We start from the raw sequence: 26,419 nt of genomic DNA on the forward strand, positions 1-26,419 counted from the left end.
ATTGTGAATAAATAGCGGCTGCTTTTTTTGCCAATAGAAAATCTTTGAAAGTATAACATAGAAAAAAATTGATATATCTAGAAATTACAACATTTCAACTATCGCACAAAGGCTGACAAAAGAGATTTGCTAGGAACCGAAAAAACTCATTGTCAAGTTACTATCTCCTCATAAACCGGCGATATCGACGTAAATTCAAAAAAGAAGAAAAACATTTAAATCTTGATCACGAATCCGACATATTGCACTTCTATTAAAAGCGGTATTTACTGGTGGTAGGACCTCTTGTGAGTCCGCGCGGGTGGGTACCACCGCCCTGCCTATTTCTGCCGTGAAGCAGTAATGCGTTTCGGTTTGAAGGGTGGGGCAGCCGTTGTAACTATACTGAGACCTTAGAACTTATATCTCAAGGTGGGTGGCGCATTTACGTTGTGGATGTCTATGGGCTCCAGTAACCACATAACACCAGGTGGGCTGTGAGCTCGTCCACCCATCTAAACAAAAAAAAAAAGCGGATCTACTTACGCTGATGTCAAGACATACTTTTCACAAAGTGTCTATTAAAATCTGTATCTTCTCAGAACTTTCGAGTGTGACATATTAAGGCACCTTTCACAAAAATTTATTCTCGCACGCTCGCTTTGATTTAATTCGAGAATTTTAACCGGCGTTGCAAATTATGATATCCATGACTAAACGTAACGCCCGATTTACCAGAAACTACGAATTTTATCAATTAAGCATAGTCTTTTCTTCGATAAATATGTACGCCATCTATTGTATAATTAAGTTCATTGCTGGATCCATGACAAATTAATTAATTCTCGGATAGTTAGAGTCTCATGGTTCAGGAAATTTTCGTATGGTATTTTGGTACATTAAATCCTGGATATACAACAGTTACTATAGTTCATATGAGCGGACAAATTATCTGTTTCCATCTACGGAAAACATAGACAACTATGGGATCACAATTTGACGAGAACCATCCAAAGTGAACCACCACTTTGATAGTTCGCGTTATCACCATTTATCCATTTTTTTTAAATTAAATATCCAATCGTATTGAATCCAGAAGTGATCAGATTGATCAAACAATAATATTTAGTATGAAAAGCAACTTTATTAACAATTTAGCTATCATAAATTGTCTCAAAACTGTAATGGACTATAAAAATTCGAGTCCGTTCTTCAGTGTCCTTTATAACAGTGCTTAGTTCGAGTACTTTAACGTTCTCGATAGCGTAAAAGTTTGCCCAATTTTGTATGGAATTGGAACAGCGCCCATAGCGGCAAACACAGGCAAATGATCCCATTCCATACAAATATGAGCTAGCTTTTATGCTATTGAGAACCTTAAAAAACTCGCACTAAGCACACTGTAGTGAACACGCTTAGACTCTTCACGCGAGTGTGTACAAAGTTACTTTAGGATAGATATCGAGTGGGGAGTTAGACATCTTTTTTTTATTTTATTTTTATTGCTTAGATGGATGGACGAGCTCACAGCCCACCTGTTGTTAAGTGGTTACTGGAGCCCATAGACATCTACAAAGTAAATGCGCCACCCACCTCGAGATATAAGTTCTAAGGTCTCAGTATAGTTACAACGGCTACCCCCACCCTTCGAACCGAAACGCATTACTGCTTCACGGCGGAAATAGGCGGGGTGGTGGTACCTACCCGTGCGGACTCACAAGAGGTCCTACCACCAGTGATAAAATTCTCTCGGAATTTACCAGCAAAAACAATCCACATTACAATTAAAGTACACCATTCGACCCTAAATAATATGTCAGTTTTGATATGTCTATGCGCATGTAAGCTGGACTCTGGAAATGAACCGATCAATGTCGAAAAACTTCGTTTCCTGACCCTTTTGCATCTTAAGATGATATAATAAGCATTTTTAAATTAAGTTGATTGAAATTGATGAACAGTTTCACACAGTACGGCTTAAAATTCGACCTCGTGCGTATGTATTCACTTAGCACGAGACGGTACTGCAGACCTTCAGCGCTAAAACAAAAACGCATCCTGTGCAAGCTGTGGCAATAGTCACAATAATAACTTATTGTGTTTTTTCTAAAACCCAATAACTTTCAAACAGGTTAAAATCTGTGAAACTTGCATTTCACATTCAAAGCGCATACGAACATTTAATAGGCGAGTAAACGTGAAAAGGCATTTCCATTTGCAGTAAAATTTCTCGTGAACTTACAAAGGCCGCACGTGCTCTGCCTCACCACGGTAGCAAAACTTACAAGTGGAACTCGTTCTTGGATCATTCAGACAGAACATTTGCAAAACACGTAGCACCTCTTTTCCTAACCTAGTCACGTCCAAGCTTTGTTTATCTCCAAATTTCGTAGCAACAATCCGCTAATTTTTTTACGAAACTCAAGTTGGCTCAAGCAATTAGGATTCAAGATAAAGACGAGAGGTTTTGCAAAAGTCTTTTCTGCACGTCGTGTCTACAATTTGGACAAACACGCCGAAATATTTCGTTATGGTTTGATCTTCCAAGGTGACCGTACGATGTGATTGTGTTAGTGTGTGTGGCTTATAATAACTTCGTAAAACCGTGAAGAGTACCGACTGATATCACTCGCAAATGTTTTGGCCAATGAACCTGTCGCGAAAAATTCTAACGATCTAAATAAGCTGCGGCAAATGAAGCCAATATTATTACTATACCTTTGTGGATTCGTTTTTTTGTGCCCGAAAATAGCAATACGAATATACTGCTATTCGTGACTGGCGGATATCTAGCTACTCTCAATACAAATAACACCAAAGTAACGTTACATTTTAACGACACTACGTGAAAAGAAATTGTAAGCCTACGTTCATACCTCAGTTCGTAATGTTTGATGTTTATTTATTTGTAAAGTTCACATTCGTATTTCTCATTTGGTCATCGACAAAAGTAAAGAAACATGCAATAGGTGCCGTTGACATTTCTGAATTCGATTGTATTTGCCTTTTTCATTGAATACGAGGCCAATGCATGATACCACAATTCAAACACTTCATGGTCTTCATCGAAAATCTATATATTAATACGTGAAGCAAAAACTTTGTATCCCTTTTTACGAAAATTGCGTGGACGGAGGAGTATGAAATTTTCCACACTTTACAGAATATAGAGAAGAAGTGCCCAATGCTAATATTTTTATAAAATAATGCATAAAAGATACATTAAATCAATAAAGAAAATATTACACACACTACATACCATGTATTTGACGCACACACGCATGCATACTATTTACAGTCAAACTTTTGTTCTTGACGTATGTGGTCAAATTGAGAATAGATTAAATATTGTTTGTCTTTATTAATATTTTTTATAGTGTAGCCTTGGCGAAATTTGTGATTATAGAAGTATAAAATACAATCATAATAGTGTACAAACTTACAATTCCAATTAATTTTTAGTCGAATTTCGACTACTGTGGGACCTCTAGTAATAAATTAATATTCGGAAGCGACTTACGAGCTAAAGATAATCAAGTTTGATGGGTTACAACCGTGTAACTGCAACATAAGATTACTAGCCATACCGTGTTATCGAAGAAGCCCTAATAATGGGGCACAGTGCGATATTCATCTGTAACTGTTGTCTGATTGAATATCGAATGTAGGTACTTTCAAAATCGTTTTTGTTAATTATTATCTCAGCGACGTTGAAATTGAAGAAGAATGAATTCCAAGTGAAATTATTTTATTTTTAATGAAATCAATTGTGTTTTAATATTTATTAACTACTAGCGGCCCACTCCGGCTCCGCTCAGGTCTTTAACAAAAATTTCAACGATATTTGACGATGTTTTATTTTTTTAAATAAAAGAACACTTATTGCGGCATAACTATAATAGTTAGACATACGCTGTCGCGACACTTTTTGTAAATAATTTTTTTTTTTTTTTCCTACCTCTGCTGATAGCCTTGAGAGGCTATTTCAGCTTCACCCTAACGTGTGTAGTTGAGCTCACGGAGCTCAAACCGGAGAGTTGCTAACACTGACCCTAGCAAGAGCAGTGCTTCGCAGAATCTACCACCGGATCGGAAACGCGACCCACTGAGAAGATCCGACGAGAAACTCAGTGGGCTATCGTAAATAATAATGTGTTACAAAGTCGTAGTACGTTATTTTATTCTATCATCAATAGTTTTGGTAGGGCGCGCGATGTAAAGAATATTTTAGCTTCGATCAATAAGTAGTATTATTGATCGAAGTATTTTAGGTAATTTTTTAACATCTTGGGTTACATTATAGGAGTTTTAGTAAGGATCCCTAATTTTTTTCAAAAAATATTATATCACTCGGGAATTGTGTAGCTTCCAAACAGTGAAAGAATTATGCAAATCGGTTCAGTAGTTTCGGAGCCTATTCAATACAAACAAACAAACAAATCTTTCTTCTTTATAATATTAGTATAGATATTTGAGATTTTAACGGTTTCATCTCGCGGTTATTGTTTTCCGACTTCGATCGCTATAGTTTTCGTAGTCACGGACGACGGAAATCTAAATTTCTACAAAACCTATCCATTGAGATTTACGTTTCTCTGCACGCAGAATGTATGAGAGGTCGAGCAGTTTGTTCGATTTGGGTATTCATCTTCACGACAAGAGGCTCCCAATTGTTAGATACGCGGTAACCATCTTCTCAATCAAAGGTAGGGTATTTTTAATTTAAATGGCCTCGCCTAGAGTGCTTGGGTTAAACTCTATTTTTAAATCTAGTAGGTATTTTTCTCTGGCATGTTGATAAACCGCAGACTTGTGTGCTCAGCTACCCTTGACATCCACAATATGTTCCTTAATTCTGACTTAATTATGACACAGTCATAGTTCAGTTTATCAATAAGGAGAATGGACAAGTATTTTAAATTCTTTTTCTATTTACTTATAATAACTGGTCAAAATTCTTGGCTCCGTTTTTTTTATATCGTCCATAAGACGATTTAGTAGACGCACGCAAGAAAATATTGTGATGTTTCAGCTGATAATTTGAACACAGCAATTTTATTTTTAAAGTAAAGCTCAAGACGTCAAATTCCGTCAGTTCCTATAATAGGTCTATAGGCAGATTATGTTGCGCTATCCTTGCGGTTTCTGCGCCAAGAATTTCGTAACAAAACACTAAAACGGTGAATGCACTTGCGGATCTTGTTGCGACGCCACGCTGCGCCCGGGATCCTACTTTATTTAACGACATCATCACGAATCCCGGCCACGACTTGCCACTTCATCAAAGTAAATACAGCAACCTTAAAAAAAATGAGAAGATTTCAAATCATAAATGTTTAAACGTAAAATTTATTGCACCGGAGATAAAGCGAAGCAATGTATTGGGTAAATGTCTTCTGGAAAGCCATACTGTATATCGGAATGAATTATTCGAAGGTTAACTTGATCAAAAATTTTCGTCATCAGTTCAAGTGGTCGTGTCACGGATGAATCATCTTCGTCGTATTCAACTTCTTTAGATGTTGTTATATTTTCTTTAATAATTATTATACCATTTTTGGATAGTGCTTCTTTGCTTCGGTTTAAGAACTTTATGAGATCGGAGTCATTTAAATGTCCAAGAACCCATTGGCACCACATAACGTCATAATTGTTGTGCGGTCTAAAGTTTTGAAGTCCAGTCTGGTACAGGGTTCCTAGCTTCGTAACGTCATCACCGATATTAATCTTAGCTTCGGTAATGAACTTTAAATCCGGTTCCACGAGGTCTATTTTTTCGAAATAATGAATCAGCAAGTGTTTTGTTACCCGCCCAATACCAGCCCCGCAATCGAGAGCAAGTTTTGTGGCCGGCGGATTAGCGGAACTTAGCACTTTGTTTAAAAACGCCCTAGATCCATCAATGTCAATGTCGGAGAAGTTACCAAAGCCACCAAGTACTCCATCTATTGTTGCCGGCACATTAGCCCAATATCTAGCGGCTTTTTTATAAATTATATATAATATAAATTCTCGGTCATTATTCCACATTTTTGACAGCGTCGTGAGACGTCATACAATTATAAGAGAAATTGAATGAAATCACGAAATTAGGCACCAACCTTTTTGCTTGCCACATTACGAGTAGTTAATAACTCTGTGAGATTATTGATATATATTTTTTTCTTTTTGTTAAAGGCACTGATAGCAGCAGTCAATGAAACTAAAGAAGAGGACATCCGAGATGCTTTGAAGTTGCAGACCGAGCAGCAATTGGCTCTGGTGCCACGAGGTCCAATAATCATTAAGGATACTGTGGCGTACAATACTACAATCAACACTGATGACACGGTACGTAAACGAGTACACCCTGGAAGAGTAAACTATAAAAGATCTAAAAGACTCTATCTGGTGGTAGGACCTCTTATGAGTCTGCACGGGTAGATACCACCACCCCGCCTATTTCTGCCGTGAAGCAGTAATGCGTTTCGGCTTGAAGGGTGGGGCAGCCGTTGTAACTATACCTGAGACCTTAGAACTTATATCTCAAGGTGGGTGCCGCATTTACGTTATAGATGTCTATGGGTTCCAGTAAACACTTAAAAAAAAAAGAAACTTGATAAAATATTCAAGAAGCCTTTTTAAAAGTTAGTGGTTTACTTTACCTAACAATTACGACGTAGATAAATAAAAAAAAAAACGAGTGAAAATGATGTAGCTTAGTAAAATTAAGTGTAATTACAGAATTCTACATAGTCATCCAACATAGACTGTATTATATCGGCAGCAATTTTAAACTCAGTTAGAAAGATGCACTCAATATTTGAGGCTGAGTAAGCCCGTAAAGCCCGTTGACAAAAAATACTTTTTCGTTCCGTTTTGTGATATTTTGATGCTATGTTTACTTTTATGCAATATTATCAAAGATTTAATGAATGGTCAAGTAATTATGAAAAAGTTAATTCAGAAATGTTATTTACCATTTATAAAATTCCTTTGAACAGAAAGAACTGCGTGCGTTGGGTCCTGATGGGACGATTGTGACACAAACATTTCACACGAAAGAACAAGAAAGAGTCTGCGACGAGGAACTATCCAAGAACGAGGTAAATTATGAATACTGCCTTAGTTCAAAAATACTTACTTTTTTAAATACATTGTGCACTACAACTGAATATTAAACAATAGGATCAAATTAATCCGAATGTAAATAGATAATGCAAATGGATCTTGGTTCGTATTCTGTAAAATTTACTGGTGGTAGGACCTCTTGTGAGTCCGCACGGGTAGGTACCACCACCCCGCCTATTTCTGCCGTGAAGCAGTAATGCGTTTCGGCTTGAATGGTGGGGCAGCCGTTGTAACCACGGAATAGATAAATAAGGTAACCTTATTTATCTATTCCGTGGTTGTAACTATACTAAGACCTAAGAACTTATATCTCAAGGTGGGTGGCGCATTTACGTTGTAGATGTCTATGGGCTCCAGTAACCACTTAACACCAGGTGGGCTGTGAGCTCGTCTGTTCATGTAAGCAATAAAAAAAAAATTGTTCGTTTAGGTACCTACACTTCTTTTTCATTTTTAAAAAACGTGAAAGAATTTCAATTATAGGTGAAGTCACTGGCGAGCGACGCGAGCCTGGTGGAAGAGGTAGGAGGTACAGAACGGCGCAAAAGGGTCGAGCTTGAGAAGAGTACCGACCTGATGGCGGGAGGACTGCGAGTCTCTCATACTGTACATTCAAAAAATCGCATTGAAGAAGGTAACCATTTAATAAAAGATTTATGTCAATAGATTGATTGTACAAATTTTTAAAACATTTGTCGTTTTCGCAGTTGAAAGAGAAGGGCAACCAAATATGGATGACGATTGGGATAGTTTGTCAGTGAGATTGCGACGCCAGCGACGCCTTCGTCACAATGGTAAGGAAGAGAATAATGTTTCACAACCTAGACAACAGATGGCGCTGTTAGTTAGCTTCCACTATTCGCCACTAGATGGTGCTTGGTGAATTTAGTTCACAAATTTTCTATAGATGGCAGTGTTTTAAAAATTATAAATCGTAGTTAGAAATTCCCTTTGCGTTAAAAAATGCGTAGATTCGATTAGTTTATGATGGTTATTTACAAGTTTTTGCATTCTCGTCTCACATTACTAGTATTATTACTATCTAAGAATAATTCGTTAAATGTCATCAGTATCTAAGGGAGTTAGGGGTTAGGTACCAATTCGGTAGTTAGGTAGGAAAATAGTTGTGAGCATTACGGATGAAAAGAGCTATAAGGTAGCCGTCGCCCGAAACATGTCTTGTCGGATCCCCCGGATCCACTCACGGTGCTTTTAGACCTCACAAGCACCGGTCACCATCGTCGAATACGACGAAGAGTTCGACGAGCGAACTAACCCATAGACACAGCCCACTGAGTTTCTCGCTGGATCTTCTCAGTGGGTCGCGACTCCGATCCGGTGGTAGATTCTGCGAAGCACTGCTCTTGTTAGGGCCAGTGCTAGCAAATACTCTCAGGTTGAGCCCGTGAGCTCACCTACCGGTCCGGGCGTAGCTGGAATAGCCTCTTAGGTTACTAGCGAATAAGTAGAAATAAAAAAAGGTAGCGGTTGTAGTTGGTCAGGACGAATTAAGTGTTCTTGGCTTAATTGATAATATGTTCGATATGTTGGTATCAAGTTGGTTGGTTGGTATCAAGTGATGCGACGATAATGGCTCTCAAATTTGGAAGGCAGCTGCGAATTTTTCAAGAAAATCGTACCTCGCAGTCCCAACACGCGTTCACTAACAATGAAGGAAGACGTCGTGTCATAAAAATCAACCTGAAGTTTTTCTAAATTTACGTGATTACTGTCGGTAGGGCATACAGTTAGTCCGTACGAATAGATATATCGCTTCGGGTCTAAAGAAGGGTATAAATGAAAGTTCGAACTCATCTATCAAGATGGTGTGGTGTCTATGATCTTCGGTTGCCCCCTAATACGCTTTAAGCTCGTTCGTCCATAAACAACATTTACAAAAAGTAAAGGTTACAAAGTCTTTTTTTTTATTGCTTAGATGGGTGGACGAGCATGTGCATGTACACAAACAAATCAACAAAAAAAATACATTCAATAATATTAAAATACCATTGTCACCAATAAAGTATTTTGTAGGAAGTAACTGAATGAGTTATTGAAAATTTTCATGTTGGCCGTTGGCGTCATACCGTCGCCTCGAGGGCAAAGAATATCATGCGAAGCTATAACATTACGAAACGAGGTTTACCAAATCAGTTCATTCAGAGTATCGCACCAAAATAGGAGTGTAGTACCTGTATCTTTAGTTTGAAATCGTTATGTTAATAATTCGACATTGTGGCCATTTTAGTGTCAAGTCGACGGCCTTGGTCGAGAGTCTGTTCCGTATAACTTGTCCAAGTGCTCATAGATATACATCGTAACGATTTCTACAAAATATTTAATTTCAAACATCGTAAAATTTAATTGTGAAGTGAACGAAAACAAAAAAAAAATGTGGTAGGTACGTAGCCACTTTATTTTAAGTCAATTTTAAATATCTAAAATGCACGCGATTTGCATGAATTTGCTCTTTAACGATAATGAAAACAAGCTATAATGCTTTCAAATAAAAATGTATGTGTACTAATGAGACGAAAAAAAAAACATTTGTCCAATCACACAGTTTTCTATTAGATTTACGATTATCTCAACGCAATGGTAACATATTATTGTTTTCTTAACAAAATTATATGTATTTAAAAAAATCAAATCGAGAAGTATTACTAGATTGATATTGTATTTTTTTAATTATAAAGCCACCCGCTGCCTTTTGTTGAAGACTCCGGTAACTTCGTTCGAAGAAGGACATCTTATATTAAACAGATTTACTAACATGTCTCTAGTAATATATGCATAGTAATGTATGGTAACAAGAAAATAAAAAGTGCGTAAAAGGATGTGTTTCTTATCATATTAGAGAACAGCTGAAATTTGACAGAGTAGACTAATACTATGTGTAACTGTCGTGATACAGTTATGCAGTCCGCACTAAATAGTGTGTAAGTCGATACAATCTAGACTTTGTCCTCGTGTCTCAAAGTACGTAATCGTATATACGTTTGACGTCTATGGATTATAATCACAATCAGCTCAGCCGTCGGCTTGGCTGTATTAAATAAAAAAACACTCCGCATATATTAGAATCAAATAGGCATTATATTATGGTAATTCTATACTAGGATTGTCTGGTATGCGTCGTGTGTGTTCAAATTCGATTTTAATACGCTTTTATTAGCTTCAGATGTAGCATGTATGTTTGTAACGGAATCTTTGAACATGATTTTGACTCCCTTCAAAACGTCGGATTAACTCGAAATTTGGTATACTTATTCAGGAGTAAAGACAAATCAATTTAAAAAAATAAAAATGAAAGTTAATAATTATTGAAAAAATTGGAATTGAACCAAAAAATTAAAAATAAATAATAGTTTAAAAAAAACTATTATAACAAAATACGCTTTTATTGAAAAACCAACTAAAAAATATAAAACAAATTTTAATAAATATGAATTGAAAATAGTGTAAGAAAAAATGATTTTATTGTAATAAAAGCGTGGGGTTGCTCACTTAATACAAAATAGGTTAAAAAAGTTTTTTCGGGACACTAGTTATAGGAATGGTACATAGCAAACTTATCGTAGGAATTAATTAATTTTGTTGTTAACTTCACTTAAACGCGTTCGTGAACAATAAATAGGTCGTATTATCTCTCTCTTTATTTGAACAAACAAACTAAAAATCAGACATGCTACCCAATTTCACAGAAATCATCATTAATCTCTGAATTGCGAATCATCTCGTAAATAAATTTGCTTCATACCTTAAAGCACGTTTACTTTATTTTATGAATTTCATTACCACGAATAAAATTCAATAGAACAGTAACTGTAAGTATAAAAAGAAAACGTTTTGATAGTGTACAATAGAGCATTGCTGAAATAAATGACGGCTGGTAAACACCAAGGCAAATGTTTTTAACATGTAATCACGTGCGGGCTTGAGGTCATTAAAAACATTATTTAGATCGAATCGAGACATTAGCGTAAGCTATCATTTCATATAACATGTATGTTGCAAGCTCGTATGCGACTCATAAAATAACCTACCAGTAATGAAGCAAAGTTATAAAATTTACAGATGTCACTTTAATTATCCTTAGCTATTTCTTCAATGTGGAAGTCGCTGATGTACACGAACTCTCAGACACAGTCCACTGAGTTTCTCGCCGGATCTTCTCAGTGGGTCGCGTTTCCGATCCGGTGGTAGATTCTGCGAAGCACGACTCTTGCTAGGGTTCGTGTTAGCATCGTCGTCAGGTTTGAGCCCCGTGAGCTCACCTACTAGTTACGGTTACGCTGGAATAGCTATATAGCTGGAATAGGCTACCAGCTTAGGTAGGAAAAAAAAAATGTACACGTGTTAAATCCTTATTTTCTTAGATGGGTTGGCCCTGGTGGCATTGGAATTTCGTTATTGTTGCATCGTTCAATAGGAATAAAGTTAAGCACTGTAAGCAATAAAAAAAAAAAAACTAGTGTTAGGCTTAGGGACCCCCGTAACCGTACTCGTCGAACTCGACAAAGAGTGCGCCATACAACCTAACCCATGAATCAGCTCGCTGAGTTTCTTGCCGGATCTTCTCAGTGGGTCGCGATTCCGATCCGGTAGTAGATTCATTCGCGAAGCAGTTGCTCTTGAGTTGTTAGGTCTCCTTCGGAGGCGCTCGGGCAGTTGCTAGCAAATCCCACCCCTCCTGGCTGAGCCTTTGCACCTGTCCTGGTGAAACTGGAAAGGTCTCCGGGGCCAGCAGCAATCCTTCAATCCTAGAAAAAAAAAGGTATACACCAGGAGTCTTATTCTTAAGAGGAACTATGCTACAATTACGTTTAAGTCGCTTTTGAAATAGATTCATTCTGAAATCAGACAAACCACACAGATCGGCAAAACGATAACAGTACAAAAGCATATCATAAATCAGTACGCCTCCGCGTAAGATCGCACACTTTCACTATTAAATTTGGCGAGGCACTGTTTCTGCTAGCAATTAAGTAGTACGCAAACAAACGTACGATTTTCCAAGGAGGTTATAAGTTGGCAATTTGAGATGCACGTCCGTCGGGCCGCATATGGGAGCTGAGCCTACGCAGCAAAGTCGACGAGGCTTCAGAACGGTTTGATAGTAGTGATGCGCGTTTGTTTTATTTTAATCGATTGTTTATTTCGCGATAGGTCCAATACTTCGGAATCGATTCTCAAATGTAATCGATAAATTATTTTATTTAAAAGTGGTAAGGTTATTATCCTCGTCAATTGTAGTTAAGTCAAGAGTATTGAGCGCTGGTGGCCTCACAAATGAGGGTGAGTAGTCACCGTCGTCTATGGACATCAGCAATGCTTGGGGCATATTCAAGCCGTTTCCTACTGTTTTAGACTCGGTTCCAGGTAATAGGAAATAACTTTATTCTACTGAACGGAAGTTCGGTAAGCACCACCACTCTGCTTATTTTTGCCGTGAAGCAGTAATACGTTTCCATTTGAAAAGCGGGGCAACCGTTGTACTGTAAAAGTGAGACTTAGAGAGCTCATGTCTCAAGGTGGTTTCAGAATTTACGTTGTTAATGTCTATGGGCTACGGTTACCACTTAACACCAGGAGGGCCGTGAGATCGTGCACCCATCTCAGAAAAGGAGAAAATGAGACCGTGGTTAAGCTAGCGAATAAATAAAATAATCAAAGTATTTAACGTACAATATCGATAGTATTCTAATCCATTGCGAGTTGCGACTATCTACTACGTACATATTATTATCTAGATATGCGAGTCAGGACCATTTTAGTTTTTATGTTTTTATAATTTGCATTGTCTTTTAGAACCATGATTTAGGTAAAATTTAATATATTCACTATTTTATGTGTCCATTAATAAATAATATACTGGTGTGTGTTATTAAATATGAAATAGATTCGTGTGCTGGTACTCAGACAAAGCTAACTGAAAGTCACTGATCTAAAGAAGCCCATACAACTCGAATCGTTGTCAAATTCATTGATAAAAATCGATATCATATCGAATCGGTATTGTACTCTTGAATCGATATTCATAAACTATTTAAAAATAATGTGCATATCTATTTAGAAATCAAGATGCGTAATCAACTTCTGATAAACTATTATACAAGTATATAAAAATTTAGTTGTAGGCAGCGGCTTAGTTGTCTCTCTGGTATCGCCATGGAGTCCATGAGGGATAGTGACTACTTACCATTAAACTTGCCAGAAAATGAATACAATTTTTAATTTAATTTAAATTTAATTTACTCCTAAAATACATCTCAATATATTTAGTGGTTATTGTTGAACAGTGATAAGATTATGATTGCGTATCACACCTTTAATGGATAAGCACAATGTTACAAACAAACATTCTGTTGAGTGTATTCAACAGGGACATGAATTCAGACCAGGGTAAAATGAAAGAATTAATTGCTTTTGCTGTGTTGATTCTAGCAATAATTGAAAAAGTATATTCCAACGATCTTTCTAGATTAATGGGCTCCGTACCGTAAATTAGTTTAATGACAATTTCAACAAATTGCGCATAAAATATTCAAAAAGATACTATTATAATTATTACCAGTGTTCAAAGTAAGGACATTAATTACGACATAAAGTTACATAACTTAATCACGATGCCATGCGGGGACCCTTCCAAGAAAATGATTCACATTAAAGTCAGTACATTTTGGATAAGGGATAATTCTTGTAGGTAATACCAGTGTTTTATAATTAAAAGTTTTTGACAAATATATTGTTCATACAAATTTACTATAATTATTATATAAATACTTCTTAATTAAATACTTTTTAGTACTTACATAATTTAAAAACTTACTATTTGTTCGAAATATTCTAAACTTAAAACTTTATAATCAATTACACGAAAAAATTATGAAGCTCCTTGTAAGTAAACTTGACTTGAGTCTTATAACATGAAAAGTCGTTTAAAAGTCATGCGATCAATAATAATGACCTAGAAATTATAATTCAGTCAATAATTTACCGCGCTTGTTTTATGGCGGTTAAGTAAAGATGTCTCGAGTTTGTGCCGCATTGACCTTCGGTAGTTTGGCAAACTTATGTGTTTACCGAACGATTACGCCATAACATGTGTGCGAGAGGACGCGCAGTCGCTTGCCACTTGCCACCACTTCGTAGCGAGATCGAACGCGAGTGCTCGTGCACACAAGCATCCTTAATTTATTATTTATTTACTTCCAGACCACGACAAGGATTACAAAAGGCCGGTTGACTTCGACATCGAGGAAGAGACCAGAAAAAAGGAAACCTCCAAATGGCTTGAAAGTCATTTCGGTAGTGATTCGCGATCCTCGCACGATTCCATTGCCGAAGAGATAGGTCGACCGCCAGAGCCGTTTTTTAAGAAAAAAACAATTGAGGACGAGGGCTACTTTGGTAAATCTTCGACCGGACCACCGCCGCCAGTTTATGGAGATCGTGTACTGAGAAAAACGAAATCGTCGACGCCTTCGGACGAAAGGCCTCAGGCCAACAGGACTACAGGCTATTTTAAAGGCGTCGCTGATTGGTCACAAAGAAGAGCCACAAAGCCTAGAATGCCAGAACCGCGCAGTTCGTCGCCATCGCCGCCAACTGCTCGGTCGCCATACGCTAGTAATGATCGCTTAAATGGCTCATCACCTCGGCACGTGTATGGAAAACGCGATTCGCCTCAGGGTCGGTCGTCGCCGATCGGCCGCCGCCATCCGCCTTCACGAGACGATTCCGCCTACGTGTCGTCGTCAACTATGCACAGTCCCCCACGTGGATCACCATTCCGGCCATTAGAAACTGATCGGTCATTCCGAGAGCCGTCGGTGGAAGAGGATTATCGCCCGATCGCCCCAGAGCGTAAGCGTCAACCAAAGCTGCGAGTATCTGAAGAGCATCGTTATGACAGTGGTTACAGAAGTTCCTCCAGAAACGAGAATTCTGGAAGGTCTCGTGACAGCCGTGAGGAAGGCGCGACTGAGCCCCCACCTGATTATTCGCCTCCGCGGGAGAGACGCGAGAGCTCGGATAGGGACCGCACCCCACCGCGGCGACGTGATCGTGACGAGCGCAAACAAAATCAGAAAACCCGCTTTGCCGACAGCGGGCGACGTCCGTCACCGGCAAGAAAGTCCGTCGGGTCCGCAATCGGGAATTCCATCCGGAGGCTAGTTGGTAAAATTCGCTCGGCTTCAGCAGAGCGGCGGGGTCGCTGGCGAGGCTCTCGGTCGCCGTCACCAGAGCACTCGTCGCGTACGTATAAGCAGTACGGTGGCGAGTTGGCGCCCCCCACAGCGCCCCCGCACCGCTACTATCTCGGGGAGGACCCCTTCGCGCCCAGCATCTACGGCCGCGAGCACAAGTACGAGGGCAGTTCGAAGCGCACCGCCGGACACGACGCCCGTGAACACCGAGACAGGTATGAAATTTATTTATTTACGACAAATTTGCTTTGTTGTTTTAATACCACTGTTAGAACGATACGATCTGCGTGATGGTGAGTGCAATTGTCGCTCATGGTGAAGCCAGGGGAAAACATACCGCTGCCTACCGCTCAGGACTCGTTTAATATTTCCCCCAAAGAAGGACATGTCTATGTAGCACTTAAATCTGCTAAAATCGCTTCACTTAGTTGTTTTCTGTATCTAATTTTATTTTAATCGAAATTCTAGATTACAAAACACATCAAATTTAATCAAAACAACATTTAACATTCAATTTCGGCTAAGGGACATCAAATTAAGACTCCTTCGCTTTTGTTCGGCTCAATCGTTTACACGTGACAAATCAAATTCACGATGTTGAAAATTAACGATACAATATAATTTGAATATAAAAATCTACTCAACGGCCTTAAAAAGCATCTGGTTCCACGACCGATCCGTGCCCACCTACATCGACAGATGCCAAACATAAAATTTAATTAATGCGTTTGTTGTTTATTATCATATAGTTACGGCGATCTGATAGGGCCCGAGAATAATGTGGACGTACGTGGGCTTAACTAGCTTGATTTACTATATATAATGCTTTGTTTCAATGCACGCATCAAATTACTTGTATAATAATAGAGTATTGCGGTGCTTAGTTCTTCGTCCTTTTTATAAATAGCGATGGGTATTTATTTAAATGGGTTCGACGAGATTGATCGAGCCCTGTGCAGTTTTGAGAAATTACCGGAGTATGTAGGTGACATAACGTGAATATCACTTGAAGTTGAACTCCTTATTTTATTGTATCACACTAACTCACAGACACAACCCATTGAGCTTCTCGCCGGTTCTTCTCAGTGGGTCGCGATTCCCATCCAGTGGTAAATGCTCCGAGGCACTGATTGCTAGGAGTAGTATTAACAAATTCTCTCAGGTTGAGCCCGTGAGCTCACCTACCCATTCGCGGGTAGTTCGAACAGCCCCTTTAAGCTACCAGCGAATAGGTAGGAAAAAAATGTATCAGTCCTACCACGCCTATCAAACAGGAACGCATGACTGTTTAACGGGAGAAATAGGCAACACGGTAGTATCAATCTGTGGGGACTCATAATACGCTAATATTTTGTCCACGAGAAACGCTGCTAGCTTTGAATAGCTTATTTTGTACAGTCTTCCCAAAATATGACAATAGAGTACAAGATATCTAAACTAAACTAACTAAATCTTAATTAATAAAAATAAAAGAATCGGCACAGGCAGATAGCATTTTGATTACTTATGCCGTGTAGTCATTATGCTTGTTGGTTTGAAATGTGGGAGAGCTATTACTATAATGTTTAAAGATTTCGAAAATAAATTCCAACATCATAATTGCAGTTATTATTAAAATACAAAAATAATCCATTCACCTATAAAAATAATCGAAACATCTCTTTGCTGTTAGTAGCAATTCAGTTTATTCATAAAATGTAGATTTATAAAATATAAATTTAATGACATTTTGTTCATTTCCTTCGAACATTTTTTTTATTATTTTTCATATTTGTTTGTATGGGTCTACGCATAAAGTCTAAATAAGTAAAATCAAAAGCTTGTGAATTGGAATAAGCTTGAGCTTTGAAGTATTTAGTTGTATGTCACCTAACATTTACCTTGAGGCTACATTCTAGGTTAGACCGTAACTATAATTAAAAGACCTTCTAAACAAGAATTCCCTTCCTTTACTACATTACATCTAAACTATGCTATTTATTATAACCCTGTCTTACAAGCAGTTAACAATAAAACGATAAGTTGTATAAATGAATCTATTAACTTAATCTGGTCGTCTTAATCCATGGTGCACTATACAATACAATAAAACTTTGGTCTAACTTATAATTTCTAACGTCTAGTCCTTTCCTTAGTTATATTTGTATATTCGTGGCAGAGCGTGTTGAGAGGCTAAAATGCTTGTTTCCAATTTTAGATATCTCAATGAAACGGGAAAATTAAATTTATCATGTATCTTGATAGCAGGCGAATCAAAATAAATACGAAAAACAATTGCTCAAGTAACTCAAATGATTTCAATTTACGTGACAAGAAAATAAATGTAAGCATTTCAGTAGAAACTAGGTTTACTCATCCGATGGATTCTAAGAAACTTCGGAGTATCAGAAACAATAAATGTGAAGTAACTCGGAACTATTGTATTTGTAATCTGTAATAAGGAATACTCAGTTCCAAAGGTTTAGTTTGGCAACTTGGTAGTAGGTCAACTTGCATACTAATTTGATTCGCTTCGATCTGAATAGGCACGCGTAATGAAGAAACTGTATGGTCATAATTGTGTAGAAAGTATTGGTTTCACATTTCCTTCTTTGGGAAATTTTGCATAATCGTTTCGCTATGGAGTGAAATTTGAAAATCGTGAAGCTATTTTATCTATTATTACGTTACATTTGGTTTTGTAGATCCATAGGTTTTTTTTTCAAAACTATTACTATTTTTTTTCAAAACTATTATATACGGTCTGACTGTAGTCATTGAATTAATACGCAAATATATCTATTTTTTGAAAATTCTATCTGTTTGTGGTCATATATCATGTTCTAATATGAAGAAAAGGTGCTGCAAATTGTTATTGAGATTGGTTGCTTTCGATAACTAGAATTCCAAACCGAGTGGAAGCATTTTAAATGTTTTTTTTTTATTGTTTAGATGGGTGGACGAGCCCACAGCCCACCTGGTGTTAAGTGGTTACTGGAGCCCATAGACATCTACAACGTAAATGCGCCACCCGCCTCGAGATATAAGTTCTAAGGTCTCAGTATAGTTACAACGGCTGCCCCACCCTTCAAACCGAAACGCATTACTACTTCACGGCAGAAATAGGCGGGGCGGTGGTACCTACCCGTACGGACTCACAAGAGGTCCTACCACCAGTAATTACGCAAATTATAATTTTTGCGGGTTTTGATTTTTATTACACGATGTTATTCCTTCATCGTGGAAATCAATCGTGAACATTTGTTGAGTAGGTACGTACTTCATTAGAAAAATTGGTACCCGCCTGAGATTCGAACACCGGTGCATCGCTCAACACGAATGCACTGGACGTCTTATCCTTTAGGCCACGACTGCTACTAAATGTGCATTCAACTGGTGGTAGCGCGTCTTGTAAGCCCACACGGGTATGTTAAATCGCCCTGCCTATTTCTGTCGTGAAGCAGTAATGCATTTCGGTGTGAAGAGCGGGACAGCCATTGTACAATAAAAACTGAGACTTAGAAGTCAAACTTCTAGGTAGTGGCAATTTATGTTGATGTCTATAAATTCTGATAGCCGCTTAATGCTAGGCAAACGATATCATTGTCCATGTAGTTTTAAATGGTCAACGAAGCTCCTAGACTCTTTAATTACTGCCGCACATCGACATGAGTTCGAAGTCTGAAATTTTAGTATACAATGGTAACTCATTGTTCAAAACCAACGCGCTCCTCGTCGAACTCGTCAATTACGACGAAGAGTTCGACGAGCGAACTAACCCATAGACACAGCTCACTGAGTTTCTCGCCGGATCTTCTCAGTGGGTCGCGATTCCGATCCGGTGGTAGATTCTGCGAAGCATTGCTTTTCCTAGGGCTAGTGTTAGCACATTTCTCTCAGGTTGAGCCCGTGAGCTCAGCTATCCGTCCGCACGGAGCTGGAAGAGCCTTTTAGGCTTACAGTGAATAAGTGGGAGAAAAAAAATCAACTCATCACTGCTTCGAGACAGAAATTTGCAACATAGTAGTTTTTAGGCGTGCGGGCTTGCAATAAGTCCTACTAGTAGTAATTAAATAAAATTGAATGCGGGTTTGATTTTTATTACATGCCTAAACGTGTCCCGCATTTTTTCCCTGCGTTATTGCGAATTTATAATTTCGATATAATGGATAAAGACTGGATTAATGTCTGGTCCGTGAATCACCGATCGATTCGTAAATCAGTTGGCACGTAAAATCACTGTTAAATTTATTTTTTTCGTTATGCCTAGCCTTGCCCGGTTTCTGTCATTTAGCACGATAAAAGTAGTATACGTGTTAAAATATGTATTTTAGTGTAGTATGTATTAGTTATATCCAAGTTATAAACTATCTTTGTGTGAAAGTTCACCCAAATGTCTTCCAAAAGATCTAAATAAGATATATCTATATAAAAATAAGATATAAATCTGCACTAAAGTTAATACTGTAATAAACTCACAAACTTCTTAATTCAGTAGTTTAACAATTAATGTATTTAAATGTTATAGTTGACAAACGTTATCCTAATTATACTCGTATTGCGAAAAAATATTGTCTTTAAATGTCGTAAAAAAAACTCGAGTACTTAAATTGGTCATACCGTTTGCCTTAAAAATTTGACACTTAAAAAGTAAACGTTGTTTGCATTAAAGTGTAAAATTGCGGTAGTCCATCAATATTGGCATCTGACGTAACGTACCGCTATGTAAATATATTTTCTGATCTATGTCTGTCGTTCTCTGCGGTCATATTTTCGTAACAGCTTAGTCAAAACTAAACTTTAACTTTCTACTAGAGGTCCCGCAGTAGTCGAAATTCGACTATAATTAATTGGAATTGTAAGTTTGTACACTATTATGATTGTATTTTATACTTCTATAATCACAAATTTTGCCAAGACTACACTATAAAAAATATTAGCAAAGACAAACAATATTAAACTCAATTTGACAACAGACGTCAAGAACAAAAGTTTGACAATAAATAGTATGCATGCGTGTGTGCGTCAAATACATGGTATGTAGTGTGTGTGATGTTTTCTTTATTGATTTAATGTATCTTTTACGCATTATTTTAAAAAAATATTAGCATTGTGCACTTCTTCTCTATATTCTCTATAAGTGTGGAAAATTTCATACTCCTCCGTCCGCGCAAATTTCGTAAAAAGGGATACAAAGTTTTTACTTCACGTATTAATATATAGATTGCTATAAATTGACGCGCTGAGGTCGTAGTTTGAACTGTGTCCTACGTATCAAAAGGGACTGATCTAATGCTTTGCCACGAAAATGAGCTACTATTGCTTGCGGATTCACAATACATTCAACCTCTCGCAATTCTTACGTATTATTGGTTTATATTTATGTATTAAATAAATAAAAAACTAAAGCGAGAAACATATGAAAATATAATAAAAAACGAATTAGTATAATTTACGCAACTTTTGGTACATATCTTAGGCTTCTGTCGGTATTAAATTCAGTAGAAAAAAGTAACGTTTTCAAAGAATCTGAGACTTGAAAGAACGTCAATCAAGACGGCGTTCCGGCATAGCTCACCATTTTAGTACATGTCCCGTGTTTTCCTAATAGGGGGTAAATAATTTACAAAGAAACCCTTTTAAGTAGTATTGAATCACTCGTGTTTGTAGAATGAAACAGTTTTAAAGTAAGGTCGGCAATGTCAAATGACTCATACAGTTCTATAATAGCGATGTGTGTTTAGGTGGATGTAGATAATGGAAATTAGTCGTATGATATAATTATTATTGCAGATCGATTTACGCTTCCGTGTGTTTAGCATACTCGATCATTAAAATTGAAACGCATCGCCATGTTGGTATCTAGAATAATTAATGCTGTTAAAAAATTAGCATTAATTAAGACGTAATTCATTTTATTGATTCATTATTAAAACTAATTGAACATTTTAATTATGTCTACGATTCGCTAATACCGAATAAAATACTTTATCAATTCAATTTGTTGAAATTCTTTTCAAAACTTTTCATTAAACTCGATCTTTCCTCGACATTGGCCCATTTAAATTAGATGCTCTTACTTTTTATTATATACCTGTAAAGAAATCGTTCGTGCTTTTAATAAGCAGTGCGAATTAATGTGAAATGTCAACGAGGCAGCGGTGACATGGATGAAAAAATATGAAGATATAAAATTAATTTGTATGTAGAATTGTGAACGGATTTACTACGAGAATATTAAATGTCGTTTCTTTCTTATTATAGAGCAACTTTACCTTTAAAACTATATCAATAAGTAGAATTAGAATTTCAAAGGTCTTATAATATAAAGAATGAGCTTTTAAACAATAAAGTGCCCACTTGTTAAGTAAGTTAAAGCCCAAGAAACGCATAAGTCATGTAAACAAAGCACTGTCGTTAAGCGCGTAGGAGTATTATATTCCCCATTGAATCCAATTACCACGGTATTAATATCATTATATATTTTTTGTGCTACACAATAACAATTGAAATACGTGGGTCTAAGTTATTAAGCCGTCACGCACACCACCAATGAAGTCATCTGATAGATCTTACTAGATCAGATAAAACAAAATCACTTAAATTGTCTCTATATCATTTTTCAGGGGGCAGTTTTCGAGTACGCTAGGTCGATTCAGTCACTCGACTAGTCGATTGAATCCGAACAGCGAAACTGAAGAAGATTACAAGCGCAGTGTTCAGACACTACCGCGGAAACTACACGACCGCAAGGAAAAAGCCACCGAAAAGCCGAGTTCAAACAAATATTGGCACCGACTCACACCAAATAAACGTGCGGCAAGCGCTGCTAACATCTCCAATAACGCCAATGCAACTTTAGACGTTAAAATAAACGGTTACCCACCAGGACCTGCTAAGCCGGCGCGGACGTACAAAGCTTTGAATAGAAGCAAGAGTTTTGCTATGGGAGCACCCGAACAACAAACCCATCCTCGTTACATATCGTCAATGAACCGAAACTATTCTACAATGTACAAGTCTAATCCCCACCTAAGCAAACTTGATGAAACACCAGAGCAATTGAAGAGCCCAGGAATCGTGTCTATCATAAATCGTAGCCAACGAGACCTCGCTGATGCTGTTTCCCGTGAAACTGAAAGGAGAAGGGATGGTCTGTTTGGAGCCCGGTATGGAAAAACTGTACCCCATACTAATGGACACACGAATGGCTATAGCAAGTCTTTTGATGACACAGATAAGAAAAAGATATTTTTAAAAGGATTGAAAGAACGTGCGCCAGAATTGTATCAAACATTGCATGCTGATGAAGAATCAGACGGTAGTAGACTCTCGTCACGATATGGAACTCCTTCGCCGCATTACAAAGAGCGTCTTTCAGAAGAAAGAATAACTAAAACGCCTTTGTATAAAACTGAATCATTGAATAGGGAAACGAGTCCTTTCGTGTCGCGGCTGGATTCAAGAATGAAATCTCCGGCCATCAGACGAGGAAGCAACAGCAGCGATAATTACTCTGAAACATATAGATACACTACAAGGTCCGGCGATCCTGAACGACCAAGTGTAACGGATACAGTGGAGATTGTTAGCAAGAAGGTCGTACCATCCAGAGACGGACGTTCAAAAGAAATAATTGAATCGAGAGAAATCAATTCAGTAACAAAAAGTAGGGGCTTTAAACAGGAACCATTGCCCAGTGTCAAACACGTAGAGAATGGAAAACGATCTAACTTTGGATTTGAAAAACATGGACCGTATACTGAACGAAAATCTAGCACATACAAAGTGTCCGAGAAATTAAGAGAATATTGAGAGCCATGAGAAGTGAATATATAAGAATCGGTGACGAAGGATTTTTTGACAATAAACATATAAATCATAAATGCCATATTATTCAATTGTATTGAATCGAAGTCAAAGCAGACTGAATCTTGGAATCACATTAGATTTACAATATGTAGTGTTAAATTTTAATCTAAGTACATTGTTTAACTATTAATTATAAACGCTTTATCATGTAAAAAGACATAAAGCTTTACTAAAATTGTAATATACGTATTAATCGTTCAATTCCGTCCTCTTAAATGAATCTGACATTCGGGTATTATAAAATTTATTAATTTTTTGTGAATATTATATTATGCATTACATGTAATAGAAATTTATTTTTATAAAAATGTAATGAAATAACTATAATTCTATTCAAATGTATCAATAAAATAAAGTGTATTAATACGCACTAAAATTATTTTTACTGTTTATTGATGACTCGATTTCAAATAACACTTTTTCATTACAACCATTTTACGTCACACAAAGTTAAAACTATGATTCTTCTGATTAGAATTCTAGAGTCGTGTTTGAGACTTTGGTATTTTGCTAAAGTACCAGTGTACCTACTGGTCTGAGATTTGCATTCATGACATCTTTTAGTAAAAATAAAATTTGGTGGATAAAAGTATAAATAGTCAATATAGTCCTGTGAAATACATACAACCAAGTTTTCTCCATATTTCGGGATTTGCAATTTTCATTAAACCACTTTTACGGTAAGTCTTCTTTTTGTTATCATAATGTCTTGTTCACGGACGACTAAGGTGTCGTTTGGTGAATTGAATTCATAACCAAATACCTCTACAGGATTCTGTTGTTTAGCATCATCTCGGATATAACATAAAAAATGTCCGTTTTCACCGACACTTAACTAAAATTATTATCACTATATTTTTTAAGTTATAAAGAGCTTAAATCTTAAGAAAGCACTTTTTCTTACTTTTTCAAAACAATTATTTGAGGTTTGAGGCCTAGAAGTTATTGATAGATCCAAGATCTCACAACAGTATGGTCATAACTTATTTGAGGCTAGCTTGCTGCCTGTAAGGAAGCCTGCAAGGAATTCTATTACACTATTCAGACTAATTTCATACCGAATTTCATGAAAAATTATCAAATAAACATGTTTATTTTAATATGTAAAATATAAGAGAATTGTTTTTTTTAATTTTTTTTTACATAACAATTTTTCACGAAATCTGTTTATAACGAAACTAGGCCTATGTTCTGATACAAATTAATTCTGTTTACACGTGAAAAATACGTTCAGCAGCTTCAGGAATGAAGCCAATAAACTAACAGATACACAGAAACAGAGACAGAAAATCATTTTAAAATTCTCCAGTTTGAAGCTAATTATTTAATAAGGTGGTAACCCTATTTCTTTTTTCAATATACAGACAGATACACTGGGCTCTATTATTATATTCCATAATCATATTAGTTTATTAATTATATTATTACGATGATAAGAGTAACCCAGCATGAAATCTTCTAGATTAAGGGACTAAATATTATTGAAAGGGCGCTGTAATCCAAATGTAGTCAGAAAAATTATATAAATTTTTAATGATACTAATAAAACTAAAGTACGCCAAACGCCACTTTATTAACTCCTGAGCTGCTTAAAATGTTATTCTTATCAGAATTACTTTATGCGTTTTGTCTTGTTTTGCATAGAATATCATTTTATTCTAAAACAAGAAGAACAAGCTACACTTTTTATAAATTCTATTTTGTTGAAGTTCATTTTCACGGTACGGATACGAAAAATATTAGTCGTAATTAAAGATGGGTTAATACCGATATTTATCAATATTAGCGAATACTAATATATTCATGATGTAATTTTATAATACCTTAACGAATACGTGAATATCCTGATATCTTAATATACTTCGATAAAACGGGTAAACGAGTTAAACTTAATACGGTATTCGTGAAATAAGTTAATGATTATTAATACACTTAATACGGTATTCGTACCGTATTAATTTTAACTCGTTTATCCGTTTTATCGAAGTATATTAAGATATCAGGATATTCACGTATTAGTTAAGGTATTATATATACAAAAATGAAATGCTGTTAGTTAGTCTCGCTAAAACTCGAGAACGGCTGGACCGATTTGGCTAATTTTGGTCTTGAATTGTTTGTGGAAGTCCAGAGAAGGCTTAAAAGTTAAAATAAATATGAAAATGCTCGGAATGAAATAAAAATAACAATTTTGTTTTTCCTTTGATATCCCCCCGTCGGACGGATTCCTTTTGTTTGTTTTAAGTTTATTTTATACAAAAGCTTAGGTCTTTTATTTATCGATTGAGGCACTACGAAGTCTGCCGGGTCAGCTAGTTAAAATATAAATAGTATATTGTATCTAGGAATTTGACTTCACACTAAATATTTTACAAGTAATATTATGTACATTAAAATTAATATTATTATTAAATCAGAATTTGGTCAACATTGTACATTAATATAAACAACAAGTTAGTAATATTATTTATTTCTTATTGGTGCATAAAAATATCAGCTTTTTTACTTTTTTTACCGAAAGCCTGTTACGTCGGTCAGAAATAAGTTTAGAAATTTTGAAATTTTTTTTTGATTTTTTTTTGAAAAAAACCTCTCACATGGTACTGAGGTGGCTAGTGGGTACACAACATCTATAATATTATAATCCACGAACCGTTTGTTTAGAAAGTCATTTCGATTCAAATCAAACTTCATAAAAAAAAATCAAAAAAATCAAACTTTTATTTAAATTTTGAGAAGTCCGTAGAAGATAATTAAATACCACCGCAAAAATATATTGTCATCATAATTTATTACGTAAAAACACTTAATTTAGTTGTGGCAGTATTACATTTGGTGTAAAAAAAATTTTATTTATGAAATTGGTAAACAATGTCAACTACCGTACCTACTTTCGTTTTTCAAATCATCGTTTTAAAACCAACTAATTCAAAGGAAACAAAATAAAATTAAAATAATGAAAATAAAGCTCACCGATTTTATTCCAATAAATGTAAAAATGCACTATTTTGCCTTGAGTAGAATCTTTAGTTGAATCAAGAAATGAAGGTTCAAACATTAAAAAGTAATGCATTTAAAAATTCCCACTAGCAACTTTGACATGTAAAAAGTTGAATTAAAAAATAGTCCTTATAGTCATAATGATATGTATGACGGCGTTAACGATATTTATGTTATATAGCACGTGCAATAGGAGTGACTCACACAAGCCAGGTGCGCCGGCCGTGTCGTTCCACTCGTAAACAACAGCTGCAACAGAAGTGACT

The 26,419-nt window shown here is 36.4% G+C and overlaps 2 protein-coding genes across 3 annotated transcripts in view; one reads left to right on the forward strand and one right to left on the reverse strand.

Moving 5' to 3' along the window:
- chas (chascon) overlaps positions 1-23,529 on the forward strand; it is a 161,235-nt gene extending 137,706 nt beyond the window's left edge. For both annotated transcript variants that reach the window (XM_089729139.1, XM_089729138.1), the window contains exons 7-12: positions 6,157-6,309; positions 6,963-7,064; positions 7,573-7,723; positions 7,797-7,883; positions 14,308-15,517; positions 21,908-23,529. In XM_089729139.1, coding sequence (XP_089585265.1) covers positions 6,157-6,309; positions 6,963-7,064; positions 7,573-7,723; positions 7,797-7,883; positions 14,308-15,517; positions 21,908-23,096 — 2,892 coding nt within the window. In that variant the 3' untranslated portion in view covers positions 23,097-23,529. The remainder of the gene's footprint in view (positions 1-6,156; positions 6,310-6,962; positions 7,065-7,572; positions 7,724-7,796; positions 7,884-14,307; positions 15,518-21,907) is intronic.
- Positions 5,046-6,009, reverse strand: LOC114252517 (N-terminal Xaa-Pro-Lys N-methyltransferase 1). The gene has a single exon (XM_089729359.1). The coding sequence runs from the start codon at positions 6,007-6,009 to the stop codon at positions 5,329-5,331; it is 681 nt and encodes a 226-aa protein (XP_089585485.1). The 3' UTR covers positions 5,046-5,328.
- Positions 23,530-26,419: the final 2,890 nt, after the last annotated feature.

This window comes from Bombyx mandarina, chromosome 08 (genome assembly GCF_030267445.1).
Source record: "Bombyx mandarina strain Sakado chromosome 08, ASM3026744v2".
Taxonomy (NCBI): domain Eukaryota; kingdom Metazoa; phylum Arthropoda; class Insecta; order Lepidoptera; family Bombycidae; genus Bombyx; species Bombyx mandarina.